The sequence below is a fragment of the Leuresthes tenuis genome, unplaced genomic scaffold (genome assembly GCF_036924035.1).
Source record: "Leuresthes tenuis unplaced genomic scaffold, fLeuTen1.0.hap1 SCAF_23, whole genome shotgun sequence".
In the NCBI taxonomy this organism is placed as follows: Eukaryota; Metazoa; Chordata; class Actinopteri; order Atheriniformes; family Atherinopsidae; genus Leuresthes; species Leuresthes tenuis.
In genome coordinates this window covers 17,529,759-17,545,033 of record NW_027325377.1, presented here as the reverse complement: position 1 = coordinate 17,545,033, position 15,275 = coordinate 17,529,759, and the positions used below count along the sequence as shown (strand labels likewise).

The 15,275-nt window shown below is 38.2% G+C and overlaps 2 protein-coding genes across 2 annotated transcripts; both read right to left on the bottom strand.

Annotated features, from left to right (window-relative positions):
- Nucleotides 1–284: 284 nt before the first annotated feature.
- Nucleotides 285–7,650, bottom strand: LOC140282832 (probable polypeptide N-acetylgalactosaminyltransferase 8). The gene is made up of 11 exons (XM_072377407.1): nucleotides 7,404–7,650; nucleotides 6,572–6,815; nucleotides 6,039–6,205; nucleotides 5,237–5,420; nucleotides 4,936–5,133; nucleotides 3,030–3,144; nucleotides 2,761–2,946; nucleotides 2,476–2,613; nucleotides 822–917; nucleotides 569–736; nucleotides 285–480 (listed from the first exon to the last, which is right to left on the bottom strand). Exons 1-11 carry the CDS (start codon nucleotides 7,594–7,596, stop codon nucleotides 334–336), a joined length of 1,836 nt encoding a protein of 611 aa, XP_072233508.1. The 5' UTR covers nucleotides 7,597–7,650; the 3' UTR covers nucleotides 285–333.
- A 1,849-nt stretch (nucleotides 7,651–9,499) lies between these two features.
- rad51ap1 (RAD51 associated protein 1) lies at nucleotides 9,500–12,710 on the bottom strand. Its single transcript, XM_072377339.1, has 8 exons — nucleotides 12,632–12,710; nucleotides 11,741–11,876; nucleotides 10,730–10,836; nucleotides 10,560–10,649; nucleotides 10,329–10,460; nucleotides 10,060–10,245; nucleotides 9,831–9,968; nucleotides 9,500–9,727 (listed from the first exon to the last, which is right to left on the bottom strand). The coding sequence occupies exons 1-8, from the start codon at nucleotides 12,708–12,710 to the stop codon at nucleotides 9,600–9,602; spliced, it is 996 nt and encodes a 331-aa protein (XP_072233440.1). The 3' UTR covers nucleotides 9,500–9,599.
- Nucleotides 12,711–15,275: the final 2,565 nt, after the last annotated feature.

The following is a 15,275-nucleotide window of genomic DNA, read 5'->3' as shown; positions in this document are numbered from 1 at the left end:
CATTCAGTGTCCTCTAGGGAGTTTTGTTTAGTGGAAGAGTCTTCAAAGTTGATCATACCATTATCAAAACTGTAAATGGAAACTGTTCACATGTACATTTTGATAGCCCAAACCAATAAAGAAGTAATGACTCAATGCTACTTAATGTTTATTTATTTTTTTTTTTTAAATCTCAAATGTAATTCACAAGTCACATTTGTCAAAAAATATGTAAATTAAAAAATATATAGACAAAATAAAAATAGCCTCAATCTATTTCACAAACCACGGTGCACCAGCACCATGTGTTCTTAAAGATGAGCTGTCACTATAGAGTTTCCTCTTACACAAAGTTCAGTTTTGGGCATTATTGTCTGAGATGACATGTTGTATCTTCCAGCTCTGACCACTGCACTGCTTAACAAAAAGTCTGACATAGCCGTTTTCGTCCATCGCAACCTCCAGACATCTTTTTGTCCGTCTGTTCTGAATCGGTCCTCCCTGCGAATAAAATTCTTTATTGATCACTTCTCTACAGATAAACAACCCTCTCTGGTGCATATTCATGTTTAAAAACTACAGTATTTACCTGTTTAAAATCCCATAACATGTGGAATTTCTTCTGCTGGGCTATTTTGCACTCGAACAGTCCCGGGAAGACTCCAGAGCCAGTGTCCACCAGACAGCTGTTGCTGTTGTATTTATGAGATTTGATTCCGCCGATATAGAGTTGTCCATCAGTGCGATAATAACAGTGCTGTCAAACAGAAGATTACTCAGACACAAATAAAAAGAAGTAAAATCAATGTCTGTTAACATGCAGTGAATCAACCGGAGCATACCTGAGATGAGAGGAAATGGCATATGTACATGATGGGTGTGTACCCAGGCATGGGGCCTTGGTCAACACATAGATCTGGCTTCAGATTATTAATAAGCTGCCAACAGATGCAGATATATATCACATAACCTACAACACATTAAGGGATATACAGTGACATGCAAATGTCTAAAAAGGTTGTAAAAATTATTTATAAAAAGGCAAGTGGTTTTATATGGGACTTTTCCTTAATATTTCAATAAGATTAACCTAACTCCACATTTTTCAGTTCCAAAATAAAAGTTTTGGCATCATGCAAGATTAGCACTTGCCCTCTTTGCAAAGTGTAACTACATATACTTTAACTACATTTTTCCTGTCAAATGCTTGGGTTGTGAGAGATCTGAGTCCTCTTGCAGCCACTACCCTTCTAGGATATGTTTACAGAATTGTTAAGTTTGTGCTGTTTTTTTTAAACAGCACAAAATTTGCTGGTATTCAGTTTAATCGATTGTCCCTTTTGACAGTCAGTAAATGTGCATGAGATTAGCAGGAGATAAAAAAAGACTTATTGTGTCAGCCAAACTAGAATGTGCACCATTTACAGTTTTAACAGACATAAGTCCAACTGAAATCTTACTAAATTTAATTGCCTATGGGTTTGAATGTGGCCCAATCTGAGGTGTAGGCTTCTCTTGCTTTAGTTAGTGTTGGTCGGATAGACTTGGTCTGTGGTTGAAAGGAGAAAGTTGAAGAGGACCGATTTGTGGTGAAGTGGAAATTAAGTGATGAAATAATTGATAATGCAGTTGAGAGTAAAATTTCTCCTGCATGTATACATTCAATTGGACTTCAAATGGACTAGGTGCTCTGTGCAAGCTCTACAGTTCCTGTTCTGGGCTTTGACCTGGAAAAAACTGAACAAGACTGTAACACCAGAATACCCACAAGAGACAGCTGTCAAATTCACTCTGCTGCATGGTAACAGTATCTGCTAAATTATTTGTCAATGGTTTATGTCTTAGATCTAATATATAAACCTGAAAATGGTGGCATTTTACCACCCATCATAGCGGAGTCATAACATATAACTCCTGCATGTATATGATCAACTAGATGCAAATGGGCCAAGGGACTTTGTGCATGCTTCAAAGGGTAATTTTTTTAAATTTTATTTTAATACAGTCTATTGTAAGTGTATAGTAATACATCCATATTCCAATTTCTTTTCTATGTGTGGTTACTTAAAGCATTTCCAAACCGTTACTCATCTGACAAAAATCACTATTCCATTAACTAAAAACATCTATCTATAACTTACATGTATGATTATCTCCCACAGAGAAAGTTAGACGCAGCAGAAAGTCTTGAAAGTTCTCACACATTCCACAGTGTTGCAATACCAAATATAGCTGATATAGTTACCATGTAAACATGCTGATTGACCCACCCCCCCTTACCCGTTTAAAGAGACAAAGAAGTAATTTTAATGCAGGTGTGGTTGCACAGTGGAATAATGCACCACTTTCACTTGATATGTTTGCACCACTTAAGCTCAATCAAATTAACCTAAATATCAGAATCATATGGGAGTGCTCAAATTGAATATATTTGATAGTAAAACCAAGAGAAAGCCTTTAAAACACATGATTTATGGTACATCATTTTTTACTTACAGCTCCATAGCCAAGCAGGTTATGCAGGGGTTCCAGTAAGGAGTAAACATTATCAATATACCACTGAAAGGGCTTACACTTCAGACTCTTTCTTAACTTCTTTCTCTCTGACACATCTCCAATGTCTATCCCATGGTTCTGTTGGAAAATAAGAACATATGACACCTTTTTTTTTTTTTTTTAAGAATTAAGAGGAACTACAGTGTTTACAGTCATAAAACAGCAGATTATTCGGATGATAAAAACTGAAACCCATGTGGGTAATGTAGAGATGTCAGATCATACCTCTATGGGAAGGTTCCAAGCAATGTTGACGTTGTGTTTATATTCATCCATCCAAACCTCTGCCACCCTCAGTGCGTTACGCCGCACCGTGGCGCTCAGGTCTAAGACGTAAGGTTTTTTAATTCGTTCAATGTGGGCAATTTTTGAGCAAGGAATGACTTCTATAGTGCCTCCACAAAGCCACACCTGCCAAAATACAAGAGTCTGATGACAAAAAAACAAAACAAAACAAGTTTTTCTGTGAATTTGAAGTCACTGGAATATCTTACCCGGATGCCGAGCTCCACATTTTCACCACCGTATATTTTCATTCCACTGTCGAGGCTTCCAATCTCCCCAAAGAACTTCCGATCAGCAGCAAGTATCCCCATGATGGAGGGGCTCCTGGTAACACCATTTTAAAAATAAGTGGAAGGTGTAGGTGTGTAGGATATAGTGGCATCTGCTGGCTCTAGAATCAGCATTTAGTTGGTCCCTTCTGAGCCACTGTAGTAAGCTGGCAGACTGATGAAGAGAGTTACCTGCATTGGTTTGGGATTCTGCTCATTTTAAGATAATGAAAACATACTTATTGATACTATAATGCATTTCGGCCAATAGATTGCCCTGAATGTTACACATTGCACCTTTTAAAGTTTTTAAAGATTCAGAAAGAACAAAGAAACAAAAACACATTTAAAAGGGGAAATATGCTTTTGAGTTTTCTACCTTTTAAGTGTTCCATTTATCTTTTTTGCTTAGCTTCACTCTTAAGTAAGTTATTCTTCTTCCTTTCCAAGGGGACACAGCTTATATAGTTCCAGATTATACTTAGGGTTGTAGTCAATTAGTAAAAAGAAAATATGACTGGAGAAGTCAGCAACTTCCTCCAATGATTCTTATGAAACTGTTTCACAGAGCCTATTTTAAAAAAATTAATTAATTAAATAAAAAATGTTCTTATTAAGGTTGGCAATCCATAAAAAGGAATGTAAAAGTTACAAATGTGAAAGATATTGTCACAGGCTACTCATCTGTGATGCTTACACTTTGTTGTGATTAATCTAGACAAATATGAGGGACAGAAAGTATCTTCTATGGGCAAGTGTTTCCTACTCTGAAGAAGACAGCCCTGAAGCTCCTCTCCTAATTTCTGCAACTTAAATACCTCCGTGTCACTCCTCTTAGTTAGGAATTTATGAGGGGGTCCTAAAGAGACAGCAGCTAAAAGTGTTTTGGACAAAGTTTTAAAAAAAAAAAGTGCTATAGCAATTCACAATATGATTGTAAATGTGCTCGAAAACATTAAAACCTTAAAAATAAGGACATTCGGTTCTATAATCGACATCAGTTGTTTTGTCTGAGTAAATGTCCTTAGTGCTTGTTTTGACAACACAATGTGTACAGTTTCCACAGCTTCCTAAATTGTGAATCAGTCACATGCATCTGATAACAGAAGCTGTGACCCAGTTTTATTTGAAAGAAGTGATGATTTACACAAAGTGATGATTCTTTAACAAAAAGAGTGTGATTGGTTACTGTTTGGTGGTGTGGCACACGTTGATTTTTTTATGCAGTCCTCGACTTCATTTGTATATTGTACAGAACACTTGCAGAAAGGCCCTTCTCTCCATGCTGATTTTGTCCAACACCAAAACACAACCTTGTACATAGTAACAACATTTAGTAGCAAATGAGATACACACTGCGCTCATTGTCCCAGCTGCAGAGAAAATGACACAATTTTGACCTGAACATTTTTCAGAACAAGGTGTGAGGATTCTTCCCATAAGAGATCATCTGTCACAATAATCTCATTGCAACACATAAAACATTAACAAGGATTCTGCGTCTACAAAGTGAGAAGTCGCTCAGCGCACCCTGCCTGGAGATAGTTAACCTACTGGGTTGCATGATTTGACAATTTGGGTGCATTTTTCGTTGTTTAAGCTTTTTGCCTGGAGAAGAGTTGGCGCAAAACACTGTAACTTAAGTCACTTTTGTGGCACAGGATAAAGCGAACAAGTGATCTCTTGTATTACTGCTGTTTTTCTTTTAATTTACCAAAGGGGAGTAGATGCATCAAGTAGATTATTCTAATGTAATGTTACAATGCAAACAAGAAGTTCGGAAGGATTTAAGCACGTTTCACAACATGTCAAACCATTTCTTGATGTGCATCTGGGTGACTCTTACCTGCCGGGCTGCGAGTCGTCCTCTAAGGCGTACCACTCGGGTCTGAAGGATTCGTACATGCACCACAGAGCCCAGTCAAAGCCATCAGCACTGGGTCCATAGGGAGTTAGTGTCAAGTCATCATAGTTGACTTTGTCAAAAACTGGTGTCAATATGACTGTGCGGTTCTCCTTAATCCGAGCTAACAGCGGCTCTGCCCTGCACACAGTGATATTTTAACAGGTAGGATAACAGGTTTAATACCAAATCAATATTCAACACCATGCTACAATAACTCGGACCTCTCTGCATTTCAACCAACCATTGCATATGGACTTCTATGTGAGCATCCAAGATGGCCACCACGTCTCCTACTGCCGTCTTCCATCCTGACAGTCTGGCCTGTGTGAGGCCGAGCTGCTCAGAGTGTCGCACTTTCTTCAACAGGCCTGGACGCTCCTCATGGATGGAGTTGATGTATTCATCCAGTTTCTCCATTAGATCCTCTGCAGAAAAGAAAGACAGCAAGACACAAACCATTTAAAGAACCCAAGCAGTGGATTCAGTGTAGTCAAACACTCAGATTTAAGGGCTTTAGGACTGAAAAGGCAGTGCAACGTCTCAGCCTTGTTTGTGTTGCATGTGTTTTCTTTGCAGTGAAGAGTTTTCACAGATTTTCTCAACCCCAACCTTTATGAATAATTTTGCTGGCATTAAATTCAAAATAACAATATTTTTCAAAAACAAATCATTTGGTACTTTGTCTTTATACCATTTTCAATTCAACTGAATAGAAACGTTTCATTGAAGTGCAAAATGTTGCCCTCTGTTTTAACTATAACAGCGTTCCAGATTATTCAGGCTTTTCCTTTCAGATGCATCCAGCTGTGCTTGCTTCTGGTACCATCTGAATGGCAAATAAACCACTGCACACTCTTGAGATTCCTACCTTTGCAGCTACATGCTTTGACCAAAATTACTCAAAACTTAAAGATGGATTGAAGCATCTTACTGCATCAAAAAGAGAGACACTATCTTGTGTGATCAGTTTAGTATGCAACTCTCATAATCATCTATCACAGTGTGACAATCATTTTAGAGCCAGAGTATCTAACTCAACTCACCGTTGGAGCTGTGATCGTCCACCAGAATGATTTCCCGTAGCAGTCGAGCAGGTGTCTTGTCAATTATGCTGCGAACGGCCCTTTTGATGACAGAAAGAGCTTCATCCAGATAGATTAACACAACACTGAGGGACGGCAGATCCTCTGGATACTTTTTCTCAGCACATCTGTGAACAACCAAATGAAGCACACTGAGTAAATGAGCATTCAGACTGCATCTTTATGTAGGTACTAATATAAAATTATTACTACTACCATTATTTTGAAGCGTAAACAAAGAAATTTGCAAAGCAGTGCAATGAGCGGTTATGTGTCATTGTGTTTGAATTGTTGAATATTTGCTTAATAGATCAAAAATAGTTAAAAAGTCTGATTAAAAAAAAAGAAGCTTTGTTTAAATTTTCTTCCCAGCTCACATCCCCAAACCAGACTTTGGCCGCAAAGCAAAGATAAAATGACTGTGATGATACCTCTGTGTGAAGAAGATGTGACGGTCAATAGCAGTTCCAAAAGCTCTAGGATGGGAAGCTCACCTGGTGGGCCTGGTGTCAGGGATCTCTCTATTGAGTGGCAGCCGGTCACTGAGGAAGGCATTGTAGCCATAACTCTGAAATAAGCTCTCGGCCTCTTTCTGCTCCTCCTCTGACAGATCATCACCCCACTTTCTGAACAGATAAGAATTCGGGTACAGTTTCCTCACCACTTTCCTCTCCTTCTTGATTTCCACCCTCATCTCGGTCTCCTGTTCCTTCTTTTCATATTTTTTCAACAGATTGACTGTGGATAAAGATTTTTTTTGTCCTTTGCATTAGTTTGCTTTCAATGCAAATGAAGCAGAATCAACAAATAACACTCCCTAAGATATATATATATATATATATATATATATATATATATATATATATATATATATATATATATATTCAGCCATCAGTCTAAGCAGCAAGCAGCAAACTATCCAAAGTGCAGTCATGCGTTTCACAATCTTGAGCCAAACTTTTATAAGAATTTATGTGGTAAGAGGCAAGTGAGCGTAATTTAAACTGAAAAAGACAACCGGCTTAATTCAACATCAGAAATGTCAAAAAATATGCGGTTGCATTTTATTCATTCGCAGTTTTTTTTTTTTAATTGTTGGTGTGATTTAAAAAAAATTAAAAAGAACCTATAGATCCAATGTCATTTTTTAAAATGTATTTAACAGCTACAGTAGCTACTGTTTAAATCCAGCTGAAGAAAACCGTTTTAAAATCTAAACGAATCAAATTTAGCTCCAGGTTCGATGCATCTTCGTAAATTCGGCGACTTTAAAACTCACTATAGATTTTCTACAGAAGCAGTTGTCAGGCTCAGACGGTGACTCACGCAGATTGGCGATGTCTGCCTCCATATTTTCCATCCTGTTAAGCATTCCCTGGCCCCTGATGCAGTTGTTGTGGTGGGCCCTGTGGAGTCCCTCTGAATGGATGCGCACTTCTCTCTTTATGGAACCGAGGTAAAACAGGGCCGAAGTGATGATGAAGATTATCAATAATCCTTTAAACCAGCCAGACCTCATCGTGGAGCTACCGTGTTTCTGATGCTTCGTCTCGCGCTGAAAGAGAAATGGAGAAAGTTTTTCATTTAATCCAGGTGCACACGCCACACAGGCTTTGACGCACCATAGTTATGCATTATCCCGAAGATCCCATCATATTCAGAGTTTTTACTCTGCTGTCTTCTCATTGCATCACACCTGGGATGCAAGGTGTAGTCCATTAAGTGCAGTTAGAGGCAGAGAAAACCAGCAGTGGTCTCAGGTATTGGGAACAGGACTGAAGGACAAGTCGGGCACGAGGCTGTTTTTGCTTTCACAACAGTAATATTAAGCGTTTCCGCTAACAGTATCCTTTAGGTTTGATCAGACTCTGAACCACATTTTTATGCCACATCTCATAAAAAAGAACATTTTAGGAAGGATCCATATCAGATTTTCCTTATATCCAATTTCATTTGTAGCTTCCAGCTGCAGAATGTCAGGAAGAGCAAAAAACAAACGCAAATATTTCGTTGGGATTCGTTTTTCGTATGATCGCACACGAGAAGTATACAACCTGCAACATGCTTTTACGACATTTTATGCATATAATTCGAAACATAATTTATGTGTATGTGAACATTTTCATAAAAAGCTGCACACAGTAGCATAAGAAAGACAACACATACCAAAAGTCTCGGATTTTTTCCTGAGAAAGTAGTGGAGAGAAGAAGAGGAAGCACAAGTTTAGATAAATGACAAGAGGCTTGGATCTAATAAACGGATCAATCTAATTAGCATTTCTAATATGGATATCTACTCATTTAATAATGGAGAAACACAAGAATCTTTGCTGTTATTGTTTTGTCGTCATTTTAGGGCCCTGAAATGGGGAATACATCAACTGTTTAACTTGGTTCTGTCAGTTGTTTTGATTCATATGATTTGTACTGTTGTACAGCCCGGGTCAGGTCGCTCTTCTTTCTACTCAAATGTACTAGTTTTATATCGTTCTTTTTTTGTGGAGACACGTGACAGTCTTACTTTTTATCGATGCAGGTCACGAGGATTTCTTTCACGCAATTGAAAAGCCAGTTTCTTATTATTTTGCCTATGTTGGAAAGCTGACACTGCTTTAGGCGTCTAATAGTGACCAAAATACTTACTCAGTGACTTTAAATGAACTCCACTGACGGTTCTTTTTCCTCTTTCTCTCTCAAAGCGTTCTTAAGATATTTGGTCATATTGAATTTAGACAGGTGAAAGGAATGATCTAAATAATGTGATTTCATGGTTCTCTGGGACAGAGAGATGAGAGCAACCTGAAACATTTAATTTTTACTGCTTCTCATAAAGAAATGCAGATAATAAATGATTGACAATAAGAGTTCCAGTTACTTGTACTTTATCACCTCATGCCATGTGCTTCCACTAAACTACATTTTAGAGGGAATAGTGTGTTGTTTTTTTAACTCTACAATTACTTGACAGCATTGGTTTCTATTGGAAACACCTTTCACATGCATAACGATGGTATATGATGCATTCTTTCTAATTTGCTGAAATGCTTTAGCTAACGTAATATTTGGGGCTATAGATGCAAACATAACCTCCCCATTTAAGTTGTTGTAAGTTTTTAATTTTGTATGTACACAATATACAAGGTTTGCACAGAAGTGTAAAAAAAATGGTGGAAAACTGAAATAATAAGACATAAAGGGGATAAAAAAGAGACAGTTCACTCCTCTCTATCTACCACACAAACCAACAGCAGTTTTATCCTTTCAGTCGCACAAGGAGGACGCAAAATGATGATAGAGACAACCTTGAGCTGTGGTTATGAGTCAACACGTGACCACCGACTGCTGCTCCCTCATGTTATTCTTAAATCAGGAGAACAAAAGAGGTGACATCTAGTGCTGAAATCATCTATAAAAGACAGAAATCAGTATATCCGAGCATGTGCTTAAAAATGACAAACGAACAAAAACAGACAGTAAGAACTGGTGTTCCCTGACACTCTGAAACACTGACAGGTTATCAGTTCAGTGACTTGCAACGCTGGGGTGAAGAGGTTTGACTCGAACACGGCGGGACAGTCCCAGTCGCAGACCCTGACCCGGAGACTTCGCTGCTGAACTCTGGGACGACATCGGACTTTTACCAATTTGAGCTGAGGAGCAACACAGTTACACAATCAGCTTCCAATTCTATGGCAGCATACTTCAACTAACTCCCCAGGAGTAATGTGGCAGAGCTGTTATTCACATATGTACCTGGTGGGTTCCACTTGGGTATTCTGCCCCCTGCTGGGCTCAGAGAGACTGCAGACTTTGATGTGGAAACTGAGCAGGATGAACCAGGTCTTGGGGTCAGTTTAGCTGGTGGAGGGCTTCTCGTTGGCGTGGAAACTGCTGTACAGGAGAACAAAGAGGTTCTCATAACAATGGCCAAGTGACTCTACAACCACAGCAGAAACATCTTTGACAAACCTCAGCAACATACCTGCTGTCTGTGATTTAGACTTTAATGGCTTCGATGGGTGCTTTTCTTTTTTAGAAGCAGGCGCTGGTTTGGTTTGGTTTTTCTTGGTTCCTTTCTCATTCTTTTTAGCCTTGCTGGCTTTCTTTACAGTAAATTCCTCATCTTCACTGTCAGCTGGCTCACTGAAATCTTCATCGCTTTCGGAATCTGTAAATGCATTACCGTTAGGGCACAAAAGACAAGAAAAAGCAGTTACCACACTCCTAATGAAGCCATGAAACATTTCAAACCTGGTGCCAGTTTGGGCCGATAGTCCTCATCGTCATCATCACTTTTTCTTTTCACCTCAGCAGCTTTAGAGGAAGACTTCCTCTGTCTTGCAGAGGCAGGTGACTGTTTTTCTGGTGTGATTTCGTCCAAGCCTGATAAAAAAATAGATTTAAAAATAATAATAAGAAAATTTAAATTGAAGGATTAAATGGTGGCAAACATATTAATATGAATGAAAATAGAAGATTTACCCATAACTGCACCATCCACACTACAGTTGGACAGATGCAAAGAGGTCGGATCTGTGTTTTCATCAATGGGGATTTCAGCTTTGACATCTGCTGGATAAATGTGAGTCATAATAAGTTAGAATTCTTTGAAAACACGGGCGCAATCTTCATTTTAAAGGGGCGTGGCACACCTTTACTGGCGGGAGACTCCTCCTTTAATCCATCTGCGCCATTGAGCAAGGAAAGTGTGATGGCTGCCTCAAGATCTCTATCAAGCAACTTCTCATCCAGCGGCTTTCTGTGAAAAATCAAATGTTCACGAGGTTGAAGTTGTTCCAACTTTTTTTTTTGTTTTTACTTCTCAGTAAACAGCTATTGGGTTTCTTTAGGAGCTGATCCATAAACATACGGTAAGTAAAAAGATAATACAGACTTTAAGTCTTTCTGTGGCCTTAAGTTAGTGATCAGCATCAATTCAAAATACTCTACAGGCAAAATGTTTCAGAAATAATCTTTTCAACAGTTATGCACTTGTTTAGTGACGCTTGGAAACAAACAATCACACGCCCCATGTGTTTCTACCTCAGAGTGTACACAAGTGGCCTAAAATATCAATTTGGCATATGTATTTGTGAATAAAAACTTTCCGTAGAATACAGTAAATCATGTCTGTTGCATGGCCACACTTAACTGGAGCCGACTTCTGTTACAGCATGCTGACTATCACCCAACTCGTATTACAGGACATCTATTTCTGCACTGCCCCCAGTGAGCTCATTGCATCATATGAGCCTATGTGAGAATTTGTTGCAATGTAAAAGCCAACACCAGGCATCTCTACAGAGTTACTCTTGTGTCTTTATCATACTGAACAGAGTAGGACAGCATTCTAAAAATAGGTATGAAAGCAAAACTACAGACGCTGCACTAAAAAAAAACATCTTTTTGTGCAAGTAAATTTGTGTGAATCCACAGATCTTGTAATTCAATCCAAAAATTAGCTTGTTACTGCTAGTTTAGTTAAATTAGCCACCCATCTCTACTTTGTTGACTGGCCATTTGCACATTTCATACATTAAACCTACAAAAACAGACTCATTTTGTAATTCATGCAAAAGTCATTTGGAGTTTTTTCTCTGTTATGGCTCAGTCTGAGCTGACATGAGGCTTCACCTTTACCTGAACAAACTGGTGCCACCCACCTGCTCTTCTCGCTCTGCGTGGATTGGGAGTTGGTCTCCTCACTGGAGGACTTGCTTGAAGATTTCTTCTGTTCCTGCCTCACGTCCTCCCTGGCCTTTTTGCTTGGTGGAGCTTTCACACAGGCAAAGTCGTCATCTGTCATCGAAAGGGCAGAATATGGAGGCATCTTTGTTGAGAGAGGGAGCTGGCTTTTCATTATTATGCAACACATTGTGTATTAAAAGATTCTTGGGCTTTTTGGCAGAAGAGCAATGCCTGGCAGCACTGTTGGTTTTTCTTACTCAATGAATGTTTTTTAGTTGTGTTAATTCTGCCCATAGGAAGCCAATACAAATGGTAAATACACTGTATGTATAGAGTGTTTTATAGTCATGTTGACCACTCACAAAAAAAAGGGTTAATGGCTTAGCAGGACATGTTCACCATAGAGTTTTCAGTCATAAAAGTGGCTCGCCTTTGACCTGGCTATGTCACTATAGCAACAAAATGCCTCTTCACTCAGACTGTCCTGATTCTGCATCAATGCAATGCTCATATAACAGCGACTATTTTCAAACAACAAAACTGACCAAATGTAACAGGTTTAAACTTTTAAATGAATATATTGTCTCGATTATAGGTGCAATTTTCTGCAAACTTTATTTTCTTGCCTTGATCGTATGTCAGTTTTGTACAGAAAGAGTCATATTATTCTAAAACCAATAAAGAATACTGATCAAACCAATTTCTATGACAGATTAGTGCTCGTTTTGATGCTTCAAATATTTCAAAGGGATGACAACAAGAGGTCGACGTGCGCAAACTCCTGCCAATGATAAGTTGTGGTGCTTGACAATTTGGCAAACTTCGATGACATTTGTGGGTGAGCTCCAAGATTTGTGCCAACTCACCATCTTCAAAGTCCTTGGCTTCACAGTAATTCACAGGCTTTGTCCTCCTGTGTGTGAACAACAAATAACGGGTCAACATCAACGGGTTTAAACAATAATCTGAGCTAAGTGGACACAAACTGGCTCAGATGAAAGTGCCTGCTCACCTCGATGTTCGGTCCATAGCTTGAAAAAAAAAAAAAAAAAGTTGATACCGCTTTTTATTCAGCCACAGATAACGACTTGTTAGCCGCTACATCTGCTCTAATGTCTGCTGTAAAGCTAAAAGGCACGCGCTAACACTTGCTATGACAAGATGCTAACGGAGCTTTACTCGTTAATAGCTTAAAGCTTTACATGCGGTTAAGTGAAGTGTGTCTGTTATAACTGATTAACGAAACAACTAACCGACTCACGACACTTTAGTTATCCAACAGCGAAGCAAAGCTCGTCCTCTGTTTTCAACCAGCCCGCCTGAACTGACGAGAAGTGACGTTCGGTTGACCAAGCTGACGAACGCCGGAAGCAGATTCGTCCATATTAGTTGATTAAACCAAAACAGCAAATATCTTTCTTCTACAAAAAAGAAACACAAACATAGACTCACTTTGTAATTCAAAATGGCATTCAATAAATGGTGGGTTTTTTCCCCTTAAAATAGGCACAAAAAAGTGTTGAATCTGCTTGTACTGACCGTCGTGTTGTAACCATAGGAAGTCTGCCAGGGCCGTACAATACGTTTTTGTGTAACGTTACAATCTTAGGGGAACCAGATATTTGTATTGTTTCCGGAAACTGTAATTTAAAGTCATACTGATAAAAGGGTAAATAATAAATTATGTGAAGTTGATACCACATCACATTTCATTTTGGGTATTTGTTTATATTGTAAGAACATGCTTACACCAAAACTGTCTTTATGTATGCAGCGACCCTGCATACTGACCTTCAGGATAATGTCCTTATACACAGACTGTAAGACTAACCTCCAAAATCATGTTCAATACATACAGACATATTTGTACATTAGAACACAAAACATGTTTTAACAAGTATCAAGATTGTAACAAAATTCTCACAACAACTCCACGAAAGAACACACAATCACTGCAAAACTGTTAGAGATCTTTTTCAAATTCATGCTAAATGTATCCACTTGGTTAAAAAACATGGTTTGCAATGTGTATAGTTTACGTGTATTAGAGTCAGTTATGCAGTCCTGTATACGTATTTATCATATGGAGTTTGACGTTTGCAGTGGGAATTTCACATGGTGGTAGTAATGGCAAACACATAATCAAGAGTATGCAAAACAGATTACTTACAGTAAGTAACTAAATTCAACCCATAATAATGCATTTAAAGAATGCGCGATTAACATTAAAATGACCTCTTTCAACAAATTAGGAGGGAAAAAAAGAATAATTCCTGTAGATTTATAAGTGTCAGCATGTTTTTACTGGATACATTTTATTTCACCAGTTCTGAATGCCAAGTGTTTTTTTTTTGTTTGTAATGCAAACTAAGCCACTTTTTATTTATACTTAAAACATTGTGCTAATTGTCTGACAAGAGCAAAGACGACAGCAACGAATACACAAAATAGGAATGATTGTGAGTGAGTTTTAGAATACACACAGTATACCTGCAGCTTGTGCCTCTATGTTATTTCATGAATATCAATTGATTTGACCACCTGAAAGTGAATTGAATATGATAAACAGATTTTATATATTCTGAAAGCGCTTTTAGATGTTTACAGCAGTACTGTGCAAATTTTTTGTGACTATATCGTAGTATGCAGTGCTATATTTACAATATTTGATTTTGAAGTAACCCAAGTCCTTGGATTATACATTTTCTTGTAATTCAATGGATTTATGTCAATACAAAAAGTGCTCTGTAATTTGTGCTCAGGAACTAACGACACTTCAGAGTGATCACTCCTGACCCCTGTTTATAAAAAAAAAAATGATATCATCATTCCTACTAATTACTGCATGGCACACAGCAGTTCTCTAAGTATTGATGCATTTCTTTATACGTTAACCTTAAATTGACCACGATTAGTAACCTGACTCAACATCTTGCCGGGTACCCTGTTGTCCAAAAATTCCCTGAGATATGTTAAACAATATACTTGATGAAAACATCATCTTCAGCCTCACTGATAAACTGACTTTAGGACCTATTAAATCAAGTATCAGTAGGATTTACGTCTATGCTTAGCTGTGATTATTTATACCAAAATGACATCACCCTTTGAGACTTCGCTGATCGTCTCAGTAAACATAAGGTGACAACAACATATGCTTCCTGTTATGGGGAGTAAACATTTCCTTTGGACATTTTGAAATGCTGCATGCCTAATAAAGTATATCAGTTAGTCATTCCACATCAACATTACCAGGCTGCCAAACCTAAGTTTGCACAATTTCACATGTGGGTGGAGGTAGGGGCGAGACTTAAAGCAATAAACATCACTGACTTAAAATATGTTTAGAGGCATCTTGAAAAAACCCCACAAATATATATTTAAGATACAGAGTACTAGAAATAGTGTCTATAGACCATGACTAATGATTCATATATTCAAAATAAAATGTATATACATGAGCTGTCCGGGGTGTATCCTGCCTCTCACCCAATGACAGCCAGGATAGGC

Bases quoted from the DNA above. Each gene is read 5' to 3' on its own strand.
- LOC140282832 (XM_072377407.1), bottom strand. From the start codon at position 7,596: ATGAGGTCTGGCTGGTTTAAAGGATTATTGATAATCTTCATCATCACT. The intron at 3,145-4,935 runs GTAAGAGTCACC...TGGTGTTACCAG, and splicing joins GACGACTCGCAGCCCGGCAG to GAGCCCCTCCATCATGGGGA. The intron at 2,947-3,029 runs GTAAGATATTCC...GTATTTTGGCAG, and splicing joins ATGTGGAGCTCGGCATCCGG to GTGTGGCTTTGTGGAGGCAC.
- rad51ap1 (XM_072377339.1), bottom strand. From the start codon at position 12,710: ATGTTGACCCGTTATTTGTTGTTCACACACAGGAGGACAAAGCCTGTG. The intron at 11,877-12,631 runs GTGAGTTGGCAC...TTTCGATGACAG, and splicing joins AGCCAAGGACTTTGAAGATG to ATGACGACTTTGCCTGTGTG. The intron at 9,728-9,830 runs GTACATATGTGA...GTTGCTCCTCAG, and splicing joins ACCCAAGTGGAACCCACCAG to CTCAAATTGGTAAAAGTCCG.